The sequence below is a fragment of the Cherax quadricarinatus genome, unplaced genomic scaffold (genome assembly GCF_038502225.1).
Source record: "Cherax quadricarinatus isolate ZL_2023a unplaced genomic scaffold, ASM3850222v1 Contig5, whole genome shotgun sequence".
Lineage (NCBI taxonomy): Eukaryota > Metazoa > Arthropoda > Malacostraca > Decapoda > Parastacidae > Cherax > Cherax quadricarinatus.
In genome coordinates this window covers 274,512-292,494 of record NW_027195031.1, presented here as the reverse complement: position 1 = coordinate 292,494, position 17,983 = coordinate 274,512, and the positions used below count along the sequence as shown (strand labels likewise).

The 17,983-nt window shown below is 41.7% G+C and overlaps 1 protein-coding gene across 3 annotated transcripts in view; it reads right to left on the bottom strand.

The window, feature by feature from the left end:
- The window catches only part of LOC128693506 (thrombospondin type-1 domain-containing protein 4), a 624,956-nt gene extending 607,375 nt beyond the window's left edge, over nt 1–17,581 (bottom strand). The window contains exons 1-2 of one of the 3 annotated variants that reach the window (XM_070079710.1): nt 17,488–17,581; nt 13,210–13,661 (exon numbers count right to left, since the gene is read on the bottom strand). In XM_070079710.1, coding sequence (XP_069935811.1) covers nt 13,210–13,229 — 20 coding nt within the window. In that variant the 5' untranslated portion in view covers nt 13,230–13,661; nt 17,488–17,581. The remainder of the gene's footprint in view (nt 1–13,209; nt 13,662–17,487) is intronic. The other 2 variants (XM_070079712.1, XM_070079711.1) reach the window with 2 other exon arrangements.
- Between the last annotated feature and the right edge of the window lie 402 nt (nt 17,582–17,983).

Sequence of the window (17,983 nt, the reverse complement as noted above, 5' to 3'; positions counted from 1 at the left end):
TCTTAAAACTATGTATGGTTTCTGCCTCCACTACTTCACTTGCTAGGCTATTCCACTTGCTGACAACTCTATGACTGAAGAAATACTTCCTAACGTCCCTGTGACTCGTCTGAGTCTTCAGCTTCCAGTTGTAACCCCTTGTCCCTGTGTCCCCTCTCTGGAACATCCTATCTCTGTCCACCTTGTCTATTCCCCGCAGTATCTTGTATGTCGTTATCATGTCTCCCCTGACCCTTCTGTCCTCCAGTGTCGTAAGTCCGATTTCCCTTAACCTTTCCTCGTACGACATTCCCTTGAGCTCTGGGACTAGCCTTGTTGCACCTTTGTACTTTCTCTAACTTCTTGACGTGCTTGACCAGGTGTGGGTTCCAGACTGGTGCTGCATACTCCAGTATGGGCCTAACATACACAGTGTACAGTGTCTTGAACGATTCCTTATTAAGGTATCGGAACGCTATTCTCAAGTTTGCCAGGCGCCCGTATGCTGCAGCGGTTATTTGGTTGATGTGTGCCTCCGGTGATGTGCTCGGTGTTATGGTCACCCCAAGGTCTTTCTCCCTGAGTGAGGTCTGTAGTCTTTGTCCACCTAGCCTATACTCTGTCTACGGTCTTCTTTGCCCCTCCCCAATCTTCATGACTTTGCATTTGGCTGGATTGAATTCGAGAAGCCAGTTACTGGACCACATGTCCAGCCTGTCCAGGTCTCTTTGCAGTCCTGCCTCATCCTCGTCCGATTTAATTCTTCTCATCAACTTCACGTCATCTGCGAACAGGGACACTTCAGAGTCTATTCCTTCCATCATGTCGTTCACATATATCAAAAATAGCACTGGTCCTAGAACTGACCCCTGTGGGACCCCGCTCGTAACAGGCGCCCACTGTGATACCTCTTCACGTACCATGACTCGTTGCTGCCTCCCTGTCAGGTATTCCCTTATCCATTGCAGTGCCCTCCCTTTTACATGCGCCTGATCCTCCAGCATCTGCACTAATCTCTTGTGGGGAACTGTGTCAAAAGCCTTCCTGCAGTCTAGGAAAATGCAATCTACCCACCCCTCTCTCTCGTGTCTTACTTCTGTTACCTTGTCATAAAACTCCAGGAGGTTTGTGATACAAGATTTGCCTTCCATGAACCCATGCTGGTTTTCATTTATAATCTTGTTCCTTTCCAGGTGTTCGACCACTCTCCTCCTGATAATCTTCTCCATGACTTTCCACACAATACATGTCAGAGACACAGGTCTGTAGTTTAGTGCCTCGTTTCTGTTTCCTTTCTTAAATATGGGGACTACATTAGCTGTCTTCCATTTCTCAGGTAGTTGCCCAGTTTCAAGGGATGTGTTGAAGATTGTGGTTAGAGGCACGCACAGCATCTCTGCTCCTTCTCTAAGGACCCATGGGGAGATGTCCGGTCCCATCGCCTTTGAGGTGTCAAGGTCACTTAAGAGCTTCTTCACCTCCTCCTCAGTTGTTCGTATGTCATCCAACACTTGTTGGTATATTCCCTCTTGATGTTCCCTTCTGTGCTGTCTTTCCACAGCCCTTCCTGTCTCTACTGTATAAACTTCCTTAAATCTCCTGTTCAGCTCCTCACATACCTCCTGATCATTTCTTGTGAGTTCTCCACCTTCTGTCCTTAATCTGATCACCTGGTCTTTGACTGTTGTCTTCCTCCTGATGTGGCTATACAACAGTTTCGGGTCAGTCTTGATTCTCGATGCTATGTCATTTTCATACTGTCGCTGGGCCTCCCTCCTTACCTGTGCGTACTCATTCCTGGCTCTGCGACTGATCTCCCTATTTTCGTGTGTTCTCTGCCTTCTGTATTTTTTCCATTCTCTATTGCACTTTGTTTTTGCCTTCTTTACACCGTCGGGTAAACCAGGGGCTTGTTCTGGTCTTCCCGTTGTTACTGTTGCCCTTGGGAATGAACCTTTCCACTGCCTCCTTGCATTTTGTTGCTACATATTCCATCATTTCATTTACTGGCTTTCCTGCCAGTTCTCTGTCCCACTGGACCTCCCGCAGGAAGTTCTTCAACCCTATGTAGTCCCCTCTTTTATAGTCAGGCTTTTCCCATTCTACTCCTGTTATTCTCTCCACTTGCAGCTCTACTATGTATTCAAAGCATAGAACCACGTGGTCGCTAGCTCCTAGGGGACTCTCATACTTGATGTCCTCAATGTCTGAGCTGCCCAGGGTGAACACAAGGTCCAATCTTGCTGGTTCATCCTCCCCTCTCACTCTGGTAGTGTCCTTAACATGTTGGTGCATGAGGTTTTCCAGCACCACGTCCAACATCCTGGCTTTCCATGTTTCGGGACCCCCATGTGGCTCCAGGTTTTCCCAGTCAATCTCCCTGTGGTTGAAATCCTCCATAACCAGCAACTTTGCTCTGCTGGAGTGAGCTCTTCTTGCCACCTCAGCAAGTGTGTCCACCATTGCTCTGTTGCTCTCTTCATATTCCTCTCTTGGCCTCCTGCAGTTCTGTGGTGGATTATACATCACTGCAATGACCACTTTGTGTTCCCCAGACTGAAGTGTACCTGCTATGTAGTCTCTTTCTCCCGTCTCATCTATTCCTTCCATTTTCTCGAATTTCCATCTGTTTTTTACGAGCAGAGCAACCCCTCCTCCCCCCCTGCCCCTTCTATCTTTCCTCATGATCTGGTATCCTGGTGGGAAGATTGCATCTGTTATTGTCTCTATGAGTTTTGTTTCTGTAACTGCTATGATGTCTGGGGACTTCTCATTGATTCTTTCTTGCCATTCCTCATGTTTATTCGTTAATCCATCTGCATTTGTGTACCAAACCTTCAACTTCTGTTCTAATACTGTAACTCTGGTGCGGGGGGTGGAAACAGAGGGATCGGTGTGTGATGGTTGGTTTGGATTGTTCAGTTGCCTTGGGGGTGTCGTGGCTGGAGTCCTTCTGCAGGTGTTTCTGGGGGGTGCGCTTGTCCTTCCATTTGATCCTGGGTTATTCTGCTCTCCTTTTTCATTTCCTCCCATTTCTCCTTTCGTTTTTGAACTCTCTCTTTCATTGTCTTCCTTTCGTCCTGTGTTCTGTCTCGGTCGAGGTACACACTCCGGAACTCCTGCTTGCCTCTCAGCCGTGCTTTCTCCTGCAGGATCATGGTTCGGGTTGATTCTGCCTTGAAAATTACTTTGAGAGGCCGATTCCTTTTCTTTGTGAACCACCCAATTTGTGTGTGTATGTGTGTGTGTGAGTGTATGTGTGTGTGTGTGTGTGTGTGTGTGTGTGTGTGTGTGTGTGTGTGTGTGTGTGTGTGTGTGCGTGTGTGCGTTTGCGCGTGTGCGCGTGTGCGCGCTCGTGTGTATTTGGACTCTTTCCTATTTTTATTCACGGGGGTCGAGTCTCAAGCGTCGTTGCCCAGCATTACATTACTACTACTACTACAGCCTTTTCAACTTCATCGTACCTACTCTTAAAACTGTGTACAGAATTGGTTTTCAGGTCTACTCAGCTCTTCTTCGCTCTCCTGGTAATAACAATATACTTCCTAATATTCCTGCCACTCATCTTTGCTTTCAGCATTCATCATTTTCCCGTGTCTTTCTTCGCCCTGTCAGTTCCTGTGAGTATCTTGTACGTCGTGATCATGTCTCTCCTAATCATCTCTTCCAATATTCTCGAAGTCCTAAATAATATTATCAACAAATATTTATTTTGATGTACACTTCCATATTGTTTTTATTTTAAGATTGGAAATATTTTTACATAAGAAAGGAGGAACACTGCAGGAGGCCTGTTGGCCCATACTAGGCAGGTCCTTTACAATTCATCCCACTAACAAAACATTTGCCCAACCCAATTTTCAATGCCACCCAAGAAATAAGCTCTGATGTGAAAGTCCCACTCAAATCCAACCCCTCCCACTCATATACTTATCCAACCTAAATTTGAAACTACCCAAAGTCCCAGCCTCAATAACCCAACTAGGTAGACTGTTCCACTCATCAACTACCCTATTTCCAAACCAATACTTCCCTATTTCCTTTCTAAATCTGAACTTATCTAATTTAAATCCGTTACTGCGGGTTCTCTCTTGGAGAGACATCCTCAAGACCTTATTAATATCCCCTTTATTAATACCTATCTTCCACTTATACACTTCGATCAAGTCTCCCCTCATTCTTCGTCTAACAAGTGAATGTAACTTAAGAGTCTTCAATCTTTCTTCATAAGGAAGATTTCTAATGCTATGTATTAATTTAGTCATCCTACGCTGAATGTTTTCTAACGAATTTATGTCCATTCTGTAATATGGAGACCAGAACTGAGCTGCATAATCTAGGTGAGGCCTTACTAATGATGTATAAAGCTGCAGTATGACCTCTGGACTTCTGTTGCTTACACTTCTTGATATAAATCCCAGTAATCTATTTGCCTTATTACGTACGCTTAGGCATTGCTGTCTTGGTTTAAGGTTGCTACTCACCATAACCCCCAAGTCCTTTTCGCAATCTCTATGGCTAAGCTCTACATCATTTAACTTATAAGTACTAGGGTTATGGGCACTCCCAAGCTTCAGAACCTTGCATTTATCTACATTGAACTGCATGTGCCACTTTTCTGACCAAGAATAGAGTTTGTTTAAATCCTCCTGAAGTTCCATAACATCTACGTTTGAATCAATTATCCTACCTATCTTTGTGTCATCGACGAATTTGCTCATATCACTAGTAATTCCCTCATCAAGATCATTGATATATATTATAAACAACAACGGGCCCAAGACTGATCCCTGTGGAACGCCACTTGTTACAGATCCCCACTCGGATTTAACCCCATTTATGGACACTCTGCTTCCTGTCAGTGAGCCATGACTCGATCCACGAGAGCACTTTTCCCCCAATGCCATGAGCTGCCACTTTCTTTAACAGTCTATGGTGCGGAACTCTATCAAAAGCCTTACTAAAATCTAAGTAAATAATATCAAATTCTTTATCGTGGTCAACAGCCTCAAAAGCTTTACTGAAGAAAGTTAATAAATTAGTTAGACAAGACCGGCCTCTTGTGAATCCATGCTGAGTATCATTAATCAAGCTATGCTTATCGAGATGGCTTCTTATAATCTCAGCTATAATTGACTCTAGTAATTTGCCTACAATTGAGGTCAGGCTTATTGGGCGGTAATTTGACGGTAACGACTTGTCCCCTGTTTTAAAAATAGGAATTACATTAGCCATCTTCCACATATCAGACACTACACCTGTTTGAAGAGATAAATTAAAAATATTAGTTAATGGTTCACAGAGTTCCATTTTGCATTCCTTAAGAACACTTGAAAAAACCTCATCAGGACCCGGCGACTTATTTTGCTTCAGTCTGTCTATCTGCTTCACAACCATTTCACTAGTGACTGTGATGTTACATAATTTATCTTCTTCTAGCCCACTATAAAAATTAATTACTGGAATATTGTTAGTGTCTTCCTGTGTAAAAACTGAGAGAAAATAATTAAAAATCGAGCACATTTCATTCTCTTTGTCAGTAAGGTGCCCATAGTTATTTTTAAGGGGACCTATCTTATCTCTAACTTTTGTTCTATAGACCTGGAAAAAACTTTTTGGGTTAGTTTTAGAATCCCTAGCAACTTTAATTTCATAGTTCCTTTTAGCTTTTCTTATCCCCTTTTTAATGTCCCTCTTAATATCAATATACTGATTCATAAGATGACCCTCACCTCTTTTGATACGCCTATAAATTCCTTTCTTATGCCCTAGTAGATATTTGAGCCTATTATTCATCCTTTTTGGGTCATTTCTATTTGATCTAATTTCTTTATAAGGGATAAACGTTCTTTGAGCAGCATGTATAGTGTTCAGAAAACTGTCATATTGATAGCTCACTTCGTTACCCCAGTCAACAGATGATAAGTGTTCTCTAAGCCCATCGTAATCTGCTAAGCGAAAATCTGGGACTGTTACTGAGTTATCGCTACTATCGTACTTCCATTCAATGCTAAATGTAATTGATTTGTGGTCTCTAGCACCCAGTTCCTCTGAAATTTCTAAATTATTAACAAGGGATTCATTGTTTGCCAGAACTAAGTCAAGCAGGTTATTTCCCCTTGTAGGTTCTGTCACAAACTGCTTCAAAAAACAATTTTTGTGTTAGGATTTTGTTCTTGTATATCTCAGCTCCTTATACGTATAAAGGTGTATTTTTTCATTTATGTTATTGTAAAAATTAATAATTATGTACCAAAAGAACCTTAGAAAATTTACCTAACCTTATTATAACAAGCCCAATTTAATTTAGCCTAATCCAACTAAATATATTTTTGATAAGTTTACAGTAATTTAATAATAAACAAACACAATGAAATATATTTTTTTCGTTAGGTTCAGAATGATTTTTGTGAAATTATTCTAAAATCGCAGGTTTTTCCTATTCGGCACGACATTATATATATATATATATATATATATATATATATATATATATATATATATATATATATATATATATATATATATATATATATATATATATATATATATATATATAATAATAGAGTATGGACCGAGCCGGTGTTACCAGGAAGTTGCTCGTGTGAGGCTGGATTATAGAACTTCTTCACATTATTTTTTACATTACTCTTGTGAACTTGATCCGCACTGAAGCAAAAACTTACCACCTTAAATTCATTTTTTTTTAAAAGTCCTCACGCTCCTCTGATCCAGAATATATGATATAATAAATTAAACAACTTTGGTTATTGCATTTTTTCCATATGTTTAATGGATACTAAGTATATATATATATATATATATATATATATATATATATATATATATATATATATATATATATATATATATATATATATATATATATATTATTATACTTATATAATTATATATATATTATACATATATAAACAGGAAAGTGGGTGCGGGAGGGAAGATGAGCGATTGGTGGAATGGTGATATAAAGAGAGTAGTAAGGGAGAAAAAGTTAGCATATGAGAAGTTTTTACAAAGTAGAAGTGATGCAAGGAGGGAAGAGTATATGGAGAAAAAGAGAGAGGTTAAGAGAGTGGTGAAGCAATGTAAAAAGAGAGCAAATGAGAGAGTGGGTGAGATGTTATCAACAAATTTTGTTGAAAATAAGAAAAAGTTTTGGAGTGAGATTAACAAGTTAAGAAAGCCTAGAGAACAAATTGATTTGTCAGTTAAAAATAGGAGAGGAGAGTTATTAAATGGAGAGTTAGAGGTATTGGGAAGATGGAGGGAATATTTTGAGGAATTGTTAAATGTTGATGAAGATAGGGAAGCTGTGATTTCGTGTATAGGGCAAGGAGGAATAACATCTTGTAGGAGTGAGGAAGAGCCAGTTGTGAGTGTGGGGGAAGTTCGTGAGGCAGTAGGTAAAATGAAAGGGGGTAAGGCAGCCGGGATTGATGGGATAAAGATAGAAATGTTAAAAGCAGGTGGGGATATAGTTTTGGAGTGGTTGGTGCAATTATTTAATAAATGTATGGAAGAGGGTAAGGTACCTAGGGATTGGCAGAGAGCATGCATAGTTCCTTTTTATAAAGGCAAAGGGGATAAAAGAGAGTGCAAAAATTATAGGGGGATAAGTCTGCTGAGTATACCTATTAAAGTGTATGGTAGAGTTATTATTGAAAGAATTAAGAGTAAGACGGAGAATAGGATAGCAGATGAACAAGGAGGCTTTAGGAAAGGTAGGGGGTGTGTGGACCAGGTGTTTACAGTAAAACATATAAGTGAACAGTATTTAGATAAAGCTAAAGAGGTCTTTGTGGCATTTATGGATTTGGAAAAAGCGTATGACAGGGTGGATAGGGGGGCAATGTGGCAGATGTTGCAAGTGTATGGTGTAGGAGGTAGGATACTGAAAGCAGTGAAGAGTTTTTACGAGGATAGTGAGGCTCAAGTTAGAGTATGTAGGAAAGATGGAAATTATTTCCCTGTAAAAGTAGGCCTTAGACAAGGATGTGTGATGTCACCGTGGTTGTTTAATATATTTATAGATGGGGTTGTAAGAGAAGTAAATGCGAGGGTCTTGGCAAGAGGGTGGAGTTAAAAGATAAAGGATCACACACAAAGTGGGAGTTGTCACAGCTGCTCTTTGCTGATGACACTGTGCTCTTGGGAGATTCTGAAGAGAAGTTGCAGAGATTGGTGGATGAATTTGGTAGGGTGTGCAAAAGAAGAAAATTAAAGGTGAATACAGGAAAGAGTAAGGTTATGAGGATAACAAAAAGATTAGGTGATGAAAGATTGAATATCAGATTGGAGGGAGAGAGTATGGAGGAGGTGAATGTATTCATATATTTGGGAGTGGACGTGTCAGCGGATGGGTCTATGAAAGATGAGGTGAATCATAGAATTGATGAGGGGAAAAGAATGAGTGGTGCACTTAGGAGTCTGTGGAGACAAAGAACTTTGTCCTTGGAGGCAAAGAGGGGAATGTATGAGAGTATAGTTTTACCAACGCTCTTATATGGGTGTGAAGCATGGGTGATGAATGTTGCAGCGAGGAGAAGGCTGGAGGCAGTGGAGATGTCATGTCTGAGGGCAATGTGTGGTGTGAATATAATGCAGAGAATTCGTAGTTTGGAAGTTAGGAGGAGGTGCGGGATTACCAATACTGTTGTCCAGAGGGCTGAGGAAGGGTTGTTGAGGTGGTTCGGACATGTAGAGAGAATGGAGCGAAACAGAATGACTTCAAGAGCGTATCAGTCTGTAGTGGAAGGAAGGCGGGGTAGGGGTCGGCCTAGGAAAGGTTGGAGAGAGGGGGTAAAGGAGGTTTTGTGTGCGAGGGGCTTGGACTTCCAGCAGGCATGCGTGAGCGTGTTTGATAGGAGTGAATGGAGACAAATGGTTTTTAATACTTGACGTGCTGTTGGAGTGTGAGCAAAGTAACATTTATGAAGGGGTTCAGGGAAACCGGCAGGCCGGACTTGAGTCCTGGAGATGGGAAGTACAGTGCCTGCACTCTGAAGGAGGGGTGTTAATGTTGCAGTTTAAAAACTGTAGTGTAAAGCACCCTTCTGGCAAGACAGTGATGGAGTGAATAATGGTGAAAGTTTTTCTTTTTCGGGCCACCCTGCCTTGGTAGGAATCGGCCAGTGTGATAATAATAATAATAATAATAAAAACATATATAAACACTGTTTACACTTATAAATACTAGTGTTGAATTTATGCTTTATAAAAATTCAGTTTACACCTTTATAAACATACGTTTTACACCTCTATAAATATTAGATTTACTCAGCAGATTTACACCTCTATAAACACTATTGTAAATCTGGTGATTTACGTCTCTCAAAACACTAAATTAACACATTTTTTAACATTAGATTTGCATCTTTCATAAATATTAATTTACACCTCTCTAAAAACTAAGTTTGCAAACTATAAACATTCAACATTGACTGGTATAAGCACCAGAGTTTCTACCAGAGTTTTCGAGAACTTAGAGTTGACCGTCAGAAAGTGATGTATCAACCAACACAGCACCGACATCCCTATCTAAATTTAATTTTCAAAGTTGGATCTGTTACACGAGGTTCTAACCTTCATATGTAATGTGAACGATCAGGTTATTGTGGGAGGAAACAAAGAGTCGCTCAGGACAAGAACTTGCTTCTGAAGATATGTATGACGTCTCTCAAGGCTGTCTCAGCGATGTTGAGGCTGTCTCAACGGTGATGAGGTTGTCTCAACGGTGCTGAGGCCTCGCCCCAGCACACTGACGATGCTCATTTTCAAGCGAATCCAGAAGCATTTGAATACCCCAGTATCCGTATTCGGAAGATTTCAAATACCCCAGTTTCCGAATTCAGAAGCATTCGAATCCCCTTGTATCCTAATTCAAAAGCATTAGAATTTAAAGCTAGGTGGACAGAGAAGTGTTCATCACTGTTGAGTGTTTCGAAAACGAAGTTGGCAGATTTGGTCTCCATCACGAACCGAAAAGTTTGCCAGTATTGATAAGTCTCTTGTAGAAGATGTAGAGGTCGACACGTTTGAGGAACAAGAATAGTGCCAGTGTTACAGACCAGACCAGTTTTCAGCACCTTCACCCCTCAAGGGGGGTTCCCTGATGCTGGTGAGGGGCTCTTGATCTAGGGAATTGGATCTGTGCCCCAGTTCTCTGAATTAAGCCTGAATGCTTTCCATCCCGCCCCACCGTTACACAGGCGCCGTATAATCCCTACTGGTTTAGCTCTCCCTCATGATTATAATAATAATCCATTGCCTTCAAGAAGGGTTTGGTCAACACAGGGGACGCTGGTGGTCCCCTGGCCATGCAGAGTTTGTATTTACAGAGCTGGCTGTTATATTCAAATAAATCATTGTGTGTACATAAGCCAATGAGTTGTATGAAGGTGTCATGAGGTGAGGGAAGAGAAGTGAGATGACTCGGAGTTTTTCAGCGGCTGTAATGTCTTGTCAGTCAAAGTTTGTGATGACAGATGTAACATCTATACTTTGGAAATTATATATTTTTTAGCTCTAAAGTTACATTAATAAAATAACCAGAGTATATGTTATATGAACTGCTGAGATTAACTAAAAGATAAGAACTAAACTAATATGTCCACCAACATAAGAGACACGTAAGTTCCCCATTCTTTTAATAACATGTTTATTTTTCCACTATAATCTACCTTGTATATAATTACTATCACATTTGTTTTGTCTGTTTCGTAAGGTGAAGTCTAAGATTTTTCTTGAATTCATGGTATAACTTAACAATTGTGTTGTAGAGGTCTGGGCATGCGCGATGCGAGAAAGGTATCCCCCGTGTTCCTAATGCCCAACCTCATCTACCTCAATGATCTAAGAAAAGTCTCGTAGTATTCATAAGCCCCGCCCCATCTACCTCACTACATGTAACATACACTGATCAGGGCAATCATAATATTGTAAGGCAGTGAAAAATACAAGTGTGTATGCTTGTACAAATTGATGTGTGTGTGTATTTCCAACAAAGATGCACTCACGAAACAGGTGGTGGAGTGAACTTCTTGCGAATGAGATTAGAAAAACACGATGAAGACTCATGTGACTCCATAGATGTCAAAATTCAAGGCAAAGATGAAGAAAATGTTATTTTAAGTGAGGTACATTGTCCACCTCAACAAAACCTGCAAAACGACGATCTTTTGTAAGATGAAATTAAAGTAGTAAGTAGTAATTGTGTTGTAGACGTCTAACATCTACAACACAACTATTCTGAAAGATTTGTTAAGTTATACCATGAATTAAGGAAAGATCCTGGACTTCACCTTAAGAAACAGACAAAGCAAATGTGATAGTAATTATATACAAGGTAGATTATAGCGGAAAAATAAACATGTTATTAGAAGACGGGGAAACTTACGTGCCTCTTTAAAAAGTTATAGGTCACAAGGATAGGTTAAGTCAAGGATAGGTTAAGTCAAGGATAGGTTAAGTCATAATGAGGCCATACATGTGAGGCGACTTTGGTTTGTCAAGGATCGGGGTACAGCAGTTTCTGACCAGTGTTACAGTGAACATCAAAATGGTATACAATACCGACAGGTTGGTAGGTAAGACACATAGGCAACAGTTAGGCAACTTTATTCCGAAACGTTTCGCCTACACAGTAGGCTTCTTCAGTCGAATACAGAAAGAAGGCAGGAACAGTAGAGATGTGAAGACGATGTAATCAGTCTATCACCTGTATTCGACTGAAGAAGCCTACTGTGTAGGCGAAACGTTTCGGAATAAAGTTGCCTAACTGTTGCCTATGTGTCTTACCTACCAACCTGTCGGTATTGTATACCATTTTGATGTTCATCTTGTCAGACACTGCAACACATGGCATCTTGGTACAGAAAACGCCTTAGACAACCCTTCCAAGTGAGAACTGTTGGATCTGAGAGGGACCTGACCTCTCAGTCGCTACATTCTCACTACTACTACTACTACTACTACTCTGCGCCTCTCCTTCCGACATTATTTAATTCTCCGCACTGTCGCTTGATCTTCAGATAGTTCCTGACTATGGAACTGAACTTCTCCAGGCCGAGGGATTGACAACCTCAAATTCTACGACTTCAAGGGTGATGGACTGATTACATCGTCTTCACATCTCTACTGTTCCTGCCTACTTTCTGTATTCGACTGAAGAAGCCTACTGTGTAGGCGAAACGTTTCGGAATAAAGTTGCCTAACTGTTGCCTATGTGTCTTACCTACCAGTGTTACAGTGTTTAACTAAATCCCTAGACACTCTAGAGAATCTTTCCATCTACATCCACAACTAATAATAACTCGTCCACAAACACTAGCAATAACTCCAGCAACCACTGTTCACAACCAGTGTGGACTACACCACCCATCCCACAACACTCAACAAATATAATGTTCACGGGTGTTACTTCAAAAACTATCTCCACCACATAAGCTTAACATCTTCCTTTCAACATACAATCGAAGAAACCCGAGATCGATTCCGGGTGCGACAAGACGTACGTACAAGTCTTCTTGCACCTCTAACCCATGTTCACCAATTAGTAAATAGGTACCAAAGAGGCGGTCGACAGTTGTTACTTGCAGAATGAGGCGGACGCAACAGATACGCACTTTACTACTTGCTTTACCATTGTTACCCTGAATTAGTAACCCTCTTCCCTTCCCCTGGGTTTAAATAACCCTTGAAATATGTTCTTCAGTCATCAGATACCCGTGTATTTACAAGGCCCACGTGTGTAGAGGAAGCAGTTGTCACAAGCAGAGAGCTCTCAGCTTGTAGACACAACAACCTCTCCCCAGGGCATCCTTTCACGCCATAACAAAATCATCACTACTCCGAGTTTAGACAAGGCCAGTGTTGATGCACTGTAGAGTACTGTAGAGTACTGTGCCTTAACATGTGCAGCCCAACCTTGCTGTCAGTGGTATGTGTGTGGCTGAACACCAGGCGTTCGTAGTACCGAATACAAATAGGATTTGTAAGAGGGGAGACACGAATGGTTCTTGAGGGAAACATGGAAGGTTCATGAAAGGGAAAACACGAGGCGTTCGTGAGAAAGGGGAAACACAAAGAATTCGTAAGAGGGGACACGACGAGTTCGTAAGAGGGGAGACACGAAGGGTTAGTAAGAGGGAAGATACGAAGCTTTTTTAAGAGAGAAGATACGTAGGAGATGAGGGGTGAGGTACCTGATCTTACCTGATACTAGATGCAGCCATTGTTGATGAAGATGGAGATGACGGAGGTGGCGGTGGTGATGACAGAGGAGGTAGTGTTGGTGATGACTAAAGTGGTGGTGGTGGTGATGGTGATGGTGGTGGTGGTGGTGGTCAAGCCTTGAGTACAATCCTCGTGGCTTGCACGCACTCTCACACACACACACACACGCGCACTCTCGTCTGAGTGCACTCGACGTGCGCACTTTACTTCCCTTAGTGGCGCTTACAAAGGCGCCTCAAGAGGCACTTACCATGAGGGTCACTTATGCCAGTGATCGAGCCAGCCCCCACATACGCACACACGCACACGTGTACACACACGACGTGTACGCTCCTGTCCCCCCCTATGTTTACCTCATTTGACCAGAATTCTCACTCTGTCTTGTTATTAAGTAATTTATATTCTTTTCCCTCTGGCTGCCATATAATTCACTTATAACAAAAAGAAATGAAAATCAAAGCGGCATTTTAATTTTGAGGAAAAATCATTGACAGAACCAAGAAGAAGGTTATGGAACTAGTGCCAGTACTAGTACCAGTACCAATACTAGCACCAGTACCAGTACTAGCACCAGTACCAATACTAGCACCAATACCAATACCAGCACCAGTACCAATACTAGCACCAGTGCCAATACTAGCACCAGTACCAATACTAGCACCAATACCAATACTAGCACCAGTACCAATACTAGCACCAGTACCAATACTAGCACCAGTACCAATACTAGCACCAATACCAATACCAGCACCAGTACCAATACTAGCACCAGTGCCAATACTAGCACCAGTACCAATACTAGCACCAATACCAATACTAGCACCAGTACCAATACTAGCACCAATACCAATACTAGCACCAGTACCAATACTAGCACCAGTACCAATACTAGCACCAATACCAATACCAGCACCAGTACCAATACTAGCACCAATACTAGCACCAGTACCAATACTAGCACCAGTACCAATACTAGCACCAGTGCCAATACTAGCACCAGTACCAATACTAGCACCAATACCAATACTAGCACCAGTACCAATACTAGCACCGGTACCAATACTAGCACCAGTACCAATACTAGCACCAGTACCAATGCTAGCACCAGTACTAGCACCAGTACCAATTCTAGCACCAATACTAGTACCAGTACCAATACTAGCACCAGTACCAATACTAGCACCAGTACCAATGCTAGCACCAGTACCAATTCTAGCACCAATACTAGTACCAGTACCAATACTAGCACCAGTACCAATACTAGCACCAGTACCAATACTAGACCAGTACCAATACTAGCACCAGTAGCAATTCTAGCACAAGTACTAGCACCAATACCAATTCTAGCATCAGTACTAGTACCAGTACCAATACTAGCACCAGTACCAATACTATCACCAGTACTAGTACCAGTACTAGCACCAGTACCAATACTAGCACCAGTACTAGTACCAGTACTAGCACCAGTACCAATGCTAGCACCAGTACCAATATTAGCACCAGTACCAATGCTAGCACCAGCACTAGTACTAATACTAGCACCAGTATTAGCACCAGTACTAGCACCGATACTAGCACCAGTACTAGTACCAGTATTAGCACAGGTGCTAGTACCAGTACTAGCATTGTTACTAGTACTAGTACCAGTACTAGCACCATTACTAGTACCAGTACTATCACCAGTGTTGTACCAGTTCTAGCACCGGTACTAGTACCAGTATTAACACTATTACAAGTACTAGTACCATTACTAATGTCAGTACTAGCACCAATACTAACATCAATACTAAGAAAAGTTCAATTCTGTTACCAGTTACAGAAGCATTAGGACTAGTACCACCGCCAGTACGAGTACTATCACTAGTAGAAGCAACCACAGCACAAATTGAAACAAGTACCACCAGTAGCAACACCAGTCTTAGCACCAGTACCACTAGTAGCAACACCAGTACTAGCACCAGCACCACTGGTAGTAACACCAATGCTAGCACCAATACCACTGGTAGCAGCACCAGTGCTAACACCAGTACCACTGGTAGCAGCACCAGTGCTAGCACCAGTACCACTGGTAGCACCAGTGCTAGCACTAGTACCAGCACCAGTACCACCAGCTTTTCTTGATAAGCAACACCAGCACCAACAACTACAATACTAGTACTAGCAACCGTGCCAGCAGCACAAATATTAGCTCCACTACCACCACTAACAACAGTAGTAACACTAACAACAGCACCACCACTAACAACAGTACCACCATTAACACTAACAACATCACCAACACACCAACACTAACACCAGTATTAACACTAACACCAACACCAGTAATAACACTAACAACACCGACACTAACACCAGTATTAACACTAACAACAGCACCAACACTAACACCAGTATTAACACTAACAACACCGACACTAACACCAGTATTAACACTAACAACAGCACCAACACTAACACCAATATTAACATTAACAACAGCACCAACACTAACACCAGTAATAACACTAACAACACCGACACTAACACCAGTATTAACACTAATAACACCGACACTAACTCCAGTATTAACACTAACAGCACCACACTAACACCAGTATTAACATTAACAACACCGACACTAACACCAGTATTAACACTAACACTAGTATCAACATTAACACTAGAGCACCAGTGTCAGTACTAACACCAGAACAACAGTGTCAGCAGTAACACCAGTGTCAGCACTAACACCAGAACACCAGTGTCAGCACTAACACCAGAACACCAGTGTCAGCACTAATACCAGAACACCAGTGTCAGCACTAACACCAGAACACCAGTGTCAGCACTAATACCAGAACACCAGTGTCAGCACTAATACCAGAACACCAGTGTCAGCACTAACATATGAACAACAGTGTCAGCACTAACACCAGAACACCAGTGTCAGCACTAACACCAGAACACCAGTGTCAGTACTAACACCAGAACATTAGTGTCAGCACTAATACTGGAACACCAGTGTCAGCACTAACACCAGAACACCAGTGTCAGCACTAACACCAGAACACCAGTGTCAGCACTAATACCAGAACACCAGTGTCAGCACTTACACCTGAACAACAGTGTCAGCACTAACATCAGAACACCAGTGTCAGCAGTAACACCAGAACACCAGTGTCAGCACTAACACCAGAACACCAGTGTCAGCACTAACACCAGAACACCAGTGTCTGCACTAACACCAGAACACCAGTGTCAGCAGTAACATCAGTGTCAGCAGTAACATCAGTGTCAGCAGTAACATCAGTGTCAGCACTAACACCAGTGTCAGCAGTAACACCAGTGTCAGCACTAACACCAATATCAACCTAACACCAGTACTAAGACTGATATCAACACTGTCACCAGCGCTAACACTAACACAAGTACTAATGCCGGTATCAACACTAACACCAGTATCAATAATAACACCATTATTAACACCAGTGTCAACATTAACACCAGTATCAATAATAACACCATTATTAACACTAGTGTCAACATTAACACCAGTAGAAACACTAATATTAACACTAACACCAGTATTAACACTAATATTAACACCAGTACTAACACCAATATTAACACTAACACCAGTGTTAACACTAACACAGGTATCACACGTGTTTGTTATCCTATTTAACATATTTGTTCTGCAGGTATTTTTGTTTTCACTTAGTTGCAAGCAATATTGGCCATGTTACGTGTAGTACTTATTATGTTGCATTAGTGATGGCCACGTCGCAGGCAGTATTGGTCACAATGCAGGATTATTGGCCGTTTTGCATGAGCACTGGCCACGTTCAAGGCAGCATTAGCCACGTTGCAGGCAGTTTCGTCCACGTTGCAGGCAGCATTGGCCACGATGGTAGCAGTAGTGACCATGTTTCGAGCATGATGCAGGCAGTATTGGCCAGTTGCAGGCAGTTTTGGCTATGTTGCACGAAGTATTGGCCAAATGAATGAAGTTTTGACCATGATATAGGCAGCAATGGCCACGTTGCATCAAGTACTGGCCATGTCATCCTGGCTGGCCTTTCCATATTAAACTCCTTTTAAAACACTATAATAAATCTTTGCTATTGCACAATCAACCAGAATTCTCCAAAAATCGAGCTTCTAAACGCCACTGATCAAAACGATTCTAAATCAATTTCAAATTGCGTCAGTCGTCAAAGAAAAAAATATCTCTCAGTAGGTCCATTGAGAGAGTTGGTAAGAGTATGAGACACACACCCACTGCACACCTCGGCTACACTAGCCCATCTGAACACATAGTTCATGTGTGTTCACTCTTAGGCACTGCCGGACTCGTCTCCCGGTACGACCACATACTTGCACACCTCCGCCAGACGCATGTGTGAAGCGGCTGCCAGACGTAGGAGCCTACTGCGTATATGTGGCCCACTTGCTCACCTGTGGGAATAATGATAACAGTTATCGTCCGTCATTGTGGTGATCGTCCTCGTCATCAACGTAGTTTGTAATAATAATAGTAATAATAATAAGTTATTATTATTAAATATTATTATTATTATTATTATTATTTTGAACTATTCCCCCTTCTCCCTTCCCACTTCTTCCCTCTCCTCTTCCCCTTCCTTCCCCACCCCGTTCCACTCCTCTTTTCTTTCACCATATCTTTACAAAATTGTAAGGTGAGAGAGAGAGAGAGAGAGAGAGAGAGAGAGAGAGAGAGAGAGAGAGAGAGAGAGAGAGAGAGAGAGAGAGA